The sequence below is a fragment of the Zalophus californianus genome, chromosome 10 (assembly GCF_009762305.2).
Source record: "Zalophus californianus isolate mZalCal1 chromosome 10, mZalCal1.pri.v2, whole genome shotgun sequence".
NCBI classification, from domain to species: Eukaryota; Metazoa; Chordata; class Mammalia; order Carnivora; family Otariidae; genus Zalophus; species Zalophus californianus.
The window spans coordinates 41,457,550-41,463,549 of record NC_045604.1 but is presented as its reverse complement, the minus strand read 5'-3'; the positions used below and the strand labels follow the sequence as shown (position 1 = coordinate 41,463,549).

The 6,000-nt window shown below is 40.5% G+C and overlaps 2 protein-coding genes across 2 annotated transcripts; both read right to left on the bottom strand.

Annotated features, from left to right (window-relative positions):
• Positions 1–461: 461 nt before the first annotated feature.
• LOC113932918 (60S ribosomal protein L17-like) lies at positions 462–1,045 on the bottom strand. Its single transcript, XM_035722403.1, has one exon. The coding sequence runs from the start codon at positions 1,035–1,037 to the stop codon at positions 483–485; it is 555 nt and encodes a 184-aa protein (XP_035578296.1). The 5' UTR covers positions 1,038–1,045; the 3' UTR covers positions 462–482.
• A 1,737-nt stretch (positions 1,046–2,782) lies between these two features.
• On the bottom strand, positions 2,783–3,190 carry LOC113932943 (ATP synthase subunit f, mitochondrial-like). The gene has a single exon (XM_035722521.1). The coding sequence runs from the start codon at positions 3,170–3,172 to the stop codon at positions 2,906–2,908; it is 267 nt and encodes an 88-aa protein (XP_035578414.1). The 5' UTR covers positions 3,173–3,190; the 3' UTR covers positions 2,783–2,905.
• Positions 3,191–6,000: the final 2,810 nt, after the last annotated feature.

The following is a 6,000-nucleotide window of genomic DNA, read 5'->3' as shown; positions in this document are numbered from 1 at the left end:
AGTTGCTATTTGCTTGACTCATTTGGGGGATCAGGAAGAGAGGTTTAATTCTACAGTCAAAATAATGGCCTAAAGTTATACACGGTCATTTGACATTTTAAGAACTAGTAGTTAAAAACTTACAATCATGGAGCATCTGGGTGGCTCAGTCAGTTAAGCGTCTGACTCTCAACTTTGGCTCAGGCCATGACCTCAGGGTCGTGGGATCAATGCTGAGTTGGAGCATAGAGTCTGCTTGAGATTCTCTCTCCCTCTCCCTCAGTCCCTTCCCCCCTCCAAATAAATAAAAAAAAATTGTAAAAAAAAAACCAAAAAAATCCTACTTGAATGTTATTCTCTATTTTTAAGGTAATATAAACAAAACTGTTTAATGTGATTGTGTCTGCCTGACCAGATTTTCTTGATGATGAAAACCATTCCTGTTTTTTTTGTTGTTGTTGTTTTGTTTTGTTTTGTTTTGTTTTGCATTTATTCTGCAGAATTTACTCCCGGGCCATAAGTTTTTGTTTCTTCAGTTTCTTCTGGGATATCTTTTTCTTCTGTGCAACCTCCTCTTCTGGTTTAGGAACAATCTGCTCTTTTTCAGTAAGGATCATCTCATTGTGGCAGGGAGAGCTCATGTATGGGTTAATCCGACCATGAGCCCTGTACGTTCTATGCCGCATCTTGGGGGCTTTGTTCACCTGGATGTGCTCAATGACCAGAGAATCAACATCTAAACCCTTAAGTTCAGCATTACTCTCTGCATTTTTAAGCATGTGCAGTAAAAATTCAGCACTCTTCTTGGGCCACCGACCCTGTGTCCAGCCCCACTGTTTGGCCTGGGCACACCTACCAACTCCACCACTGTAGCGACGGAATGGCACACACTGCTTCTGTAAAGTGACGTCTTTCAGATACTTGGTGGCTTTTCGGATATGCATACCCTTGATGGCCTGGGCAGTTTCATGTGTGTTCTTAAAGTGAACACGAAGATTTGAACCTCTTGATTTACATGATTTCGTAGGGTTTTCTGGGTCAAGCGAATAGTGAACCATTTTCAGAGGTCACCTCAGGCTGCTTAGGGGGAAGAGCCATTCCTGGTTTTTGATTACTAATGTCTGATCAACTCTTGCAAAGCCCAAATGCCACAAAATTCATCACAGTCATGGTTTCTTCCAAGATGATGTTCAGCTGTGGACATTAAGATCAACAACAATGGGATATATTTTTTTTAAGATTTTATTTATTTATTTGACAGAGAGACCAACGAGAGAGGGAACACAAGCAGGGGGAGTGGGAGAGGAAGAAGCAGGCTTCCCGTGGAACAGGGAGCCCGATGCGGGGCTTGATCCCAGGACCCTGAGATCATGACCCTAGCCGAAGGCAGACGCTTAATGACTGAGCCATCCAGGCGCCCCAACAATGGGATATTTTGATGAATGCAAACTTAAAGAAAATGTGGTATATGAAAATTATAATTTTGGTACATTTTCACTTCCTAAGTCTTTTAAACTTTAATAAATATATGTCAAGATATACATACTAAATATCTTTTATTGTGTATTTTAGAATGTCAGTTTTTTTTAAAGGAGTTTGGCCGTTTTTATTTTTTAAAATTTTTTAGAGAGAGAGAGCACAAGGGGGAGGCAGAGAGAAAGGGAGAGTGAGAATTTTTTTTTTAGATTTTTAAAAAATTTATTTATTTGACACAGAGAGATACAGCGAGAGAGGGAACACAAGCAGGGGGAGTGGGAGAGGGAGAAGCAGGCTTCCCGCAGAGTGGGGAGCCCGATGTGGGGCTCAATCCCAGGACCTTGGGATCATGACCTGAGCCAAAGGCTGACCTTAACGACTGAGCCACCCAGGTGTCCCAGGGAGATTGAGAATCTTAAGCAGGCTCCACAGCCAGTGCAGAGCCCAATATGGAGCTCAATCTCAAGTCCCTGAGATCATGACCTGAGCTGAAATCAAGAGTCCCATGCTTAACCGACTGAACTTCCCAGGTGCCCCTAGAATGTCAATTTTAAACTTAAAGTTCCCCCAAATATTTGGAAGAACAGGGTGAGGTACAAGACCTTTTTTTTCAAGAAAAGAAAATCCAACAAAAGCAAAACCAACAACCAATGACAATCAAGAGGGGGTAATGACGTAGATTCAGAGCTAAGTTTATCTTCCTTTACACTGTAAAGCCTTTATTTCTTATTGTGACATTCAGAATAGCAAGTGCACTTGTTAGAACTTTTTTTTTTTTTAACCAAGCACATCTTAACAAAGCCTGTTTTCACTCTCAGTTCTTGAGTTCTAAGTCTAAAGAAGAAACAAGATTAGGATTTGGCTTCTGTTTAAAATAAAGATATAATTACATAAACAATTGTTTCATTCCTTGGGCAAGGTCCATGTCTTTCCTAAGTACAAAAGACCCAAAGGACAAAGATAATCCAGCGAATTTGTCACACTGGCAGAAAACAAACCTGGCTCTATATTGCCATCATGTGGTCAATATGTATATTACATCTCCACTCCACCGGTGCCCTTCAAGATGACCACCACCTGGAATCTTACACCACCCAGAGGGTGGTTTAAGTGGTTCAAACCCCTGGGCCTCATCTTTCTTTGCCTGCCTTCCTTCCTTCCTCCCTCCCTCCCTCCCTCTCTCTCTCTCTTTCTTTCTCTTTCTTTCCCCACAGGGCTCATCTCTTTCTTTCTTTCTTTCTTTTCTTTCTTTTCTTTCTTTCTTTCCCTTCCTTCCTTCCTCTCTCTCTTTCTTTCTCTCTCTCTCTCTCTCTTTCTTTCTTTCTTTTTTTTTTTTTACCAGTCATCTTTTATTGGATGTTAATTCTGAATTAGAATATGAAAGGATTCAAGGGTGCCAGGCAAAGGTCATGGTCAGGAATGCCGAAAGTGCCTCCATACTGGGCCCTCTTCAGTGGTACTTGCGGAGCCGCTCGTGTTTGAGTTCCTTGTAACAAGGACAGTAGTTGAAAAGCACATAAGCTGCCAGCACCATAGAAATCCCAGCAACGCCCCCTTTCTTCACATTGACATACTTGTTGTAATACCGGTAGTAATCTCTTTGAAATGCTCCAGCAATGCCCTTAGGGGTGAAATCCCGCATCAGTATCCAGCTGGGCAGCTCTCCTAGTTTCACATCCATGAGCTTCTTCTCCTTCAGTGGTACGACTGACGCCATCTTGGAGTCCCGGGTGTCCGCTCTCTCTCTCTTTCTTTCTTATATACTTATTTATTTTAGAGAGAGATCATGGTGTGGGAGTGGGGGGAGGAGCAGAGGGAGAGAGAAACTTAAGCAGATTTTGCAGTGAGCATGGAACCCGACTTGGGCTCCATCCCATGACCCTGAGATCAGGACCTAATCTGAAACCAAGAGTCAGAGACTTAACCCACTGCGCCACCCAGGGCCCCCAGGCCTCATTTTTCATATAAAGAAGTTACATTTTATGAAGGCACAGTGTGTTAGTTATGTTTTTATTTTCTGGACTCTTTATTCTTCAAACCAGTAACTGTACCCAGAAAAAGATTACAGAGATGGATAAGAAAATTTTCAGTTTCTTGGTTTCAAGTTCGGTGATCCTTTCCCTAAAGATTTTACTTTTAATGTGCCCACAAATAGTGCAAATTAGTTTCTGCCGATTGACTAATAGCTCCCTTCTCATTTAATGACTACTGAGCACCGTGTGTTTAGTAGATAGAAAAGCCCCAGACTACAGCACTGTGTGTCAACTATACTTTAATAAAAATAGGTAATACATATGTATGCACATACATACATATGCATTAGGAGACCTGTGTGTTAGATCCACTTGGACACCCACCTGAATACATGAGGTCTCATGAAAGTCATTCAATGTTTAAAAGGCTTCTTCTGAAAAATAACAGAGCTCAACTGAGAACTTTTATGGGGAGGAAATCTAACTAAAAACTCCTATCATTATTTCACTTCATTGTGCACCACAAGATTTAGTACTTAATTTTATTGTGTTATTTAACTTTCTAATTTTTCTCACCAGTCCTAATCTTGTTTCTCCAACTAAAATTTAAATTATTTGATGGCAAGAATGATAGCAGACAGGGGCGCCTGCGTGGCTCAATCATTAAACATCTGCCTTCGGCTCGGGTCATGGTCCCAGGGTCCTGGGATCGAGCCCCGCATTGGGCTCCCTGCTCCGCGGGAAGCCTGCTTCTCCCTCTCCCACTGCCCCTGCTTGTGTTCCCTCTCTCGCTGTGTGTCTCTCTCTGTGTCAAATAAATAAATAAAATTTTAAAATAAATAAAAGAATGATAGCAGACTCCTTGGTCTGTGGACTTTTTATTGTATTATATTACCTAAAAGGTTAATAAGTCAGCATTTAATAATTCATTGTTGATTAATTTTCAACAAGTCAAAATAACAATATGAAATTTTAAAACTTCTTCACATTTACTAATATATAATATGCAACACTATTAATGTACTCGCTAATAAATTAACAACAACCACCAAAATGTTTCAAATGTGGGGCAGAAGTGAGCCATCACTTATCCACTTACTTGAGTCCACTGATTTTCTGTACTGGTCTGCGGTTCATTTTATCAAACACAGTGGAAACTCTTCAGGACTGATAACTAAGAGTATACTAGGCTTTTATTATTTAATCTTATTTTGCTTTATGGCATGTGATTTGACCTTGTATTTGAATCCATGTAATGATAAGCAGCATTACACAAGATTCTACCATTAAGTCAGTTTCTAAACCCACAAACATGTCCCCCAGAAATCTGTTAACTTATATAGAGTTAAGCCCATCCATTATCACCAAAGAGACTCTACTAAGGCCGGGGTGGGAGGTGTCTCAAAATTAATCACATTTTTTTCTTAATTTTTGGTAGGAAATATCTAACTTCCTAAGAACTTGAGGATGTGTTTTTCTTTTTCATTAAATTTTATTCATTATACAGATTTCATAAAGACTCCAAAGTCAGGGCTCTGATTTCCCTGTTGTGAGTCCTTCTTTTTTTGTGTATGTTTATTTATTTATTTATTTTTAAAGATTTTATTTATTTATTTGACAGAGAGAGACACAACGAGAGAGGGAACACAAGCAGGGGGAGTGGGAGAGGGAGAAGCAGGCTTCCCGCTGAGCAGGGAGCCCAATGTGGGGCTCGATCTCAGGACCCTGAGATCATAACCTGAGCCGAAGGCAGACGCTTAATGACTGAGCCACCCAGGCACCCCTTTGTGTGTGTTTAGTATAATTCTTCTAGTTACTGTATTTGAAGGTAGTCCAATGAACTTCAAGATTATGCAAATTAGATAATATAGTCTAATATCTTTCTCTCTACCTGCTTATCTGCCCACGTGCAGCATCCCACTAATGTGCTTAAAGAGTTGGATTAAAGGCCATAGGTTGCCTAGAAGATTATGTCCCAGGTAAATACCACCAATTTGATTAGTGACATACAAATAAGCCACTGACCTATAAGAACTCTATTCTTTTAAATATTTGTAAAATAGTGCAGTCTTTGTTAAGCAAGGTATTGCTCTCAGGAGTAAGTTAACATATGCTCCAATTTTTAGCTTGTGTTGGTGAGAGAAAAACAGCTAATTACACTTCTGCTGTTTGTTTATTGAACCTTTGTTATGATCAAGTGAAAACAAGCAATATTGCCTGTTATTTTTATACCTCTGTGCCTTTACTCATGCTACTTCTGTCTGGCATGCCCTTTCCATATCACTTGAAATGTGTTATTGCCCTTATTCATTTACTATCCTGAACCCTTAAAGAACAATGACTAGGTCTTTTATACATTCACTCACTTATCTATTCAATAAAGATTTCGCTATGTGCCAGCTCTGGTGAATACAGCGGTGATAAAAACAGACAAAAATCCCTGCCTTCCTGGGACTTACATAGAAATGATAGAACAGGGGCGCCTGGGTGGCTCAGTTGTTAAGCGTCTGCCTTCAGCTCAGGTCATGATCCCAGGGTCCTGGGATGGAGCACCGCATCGGGCTCCCTGCTC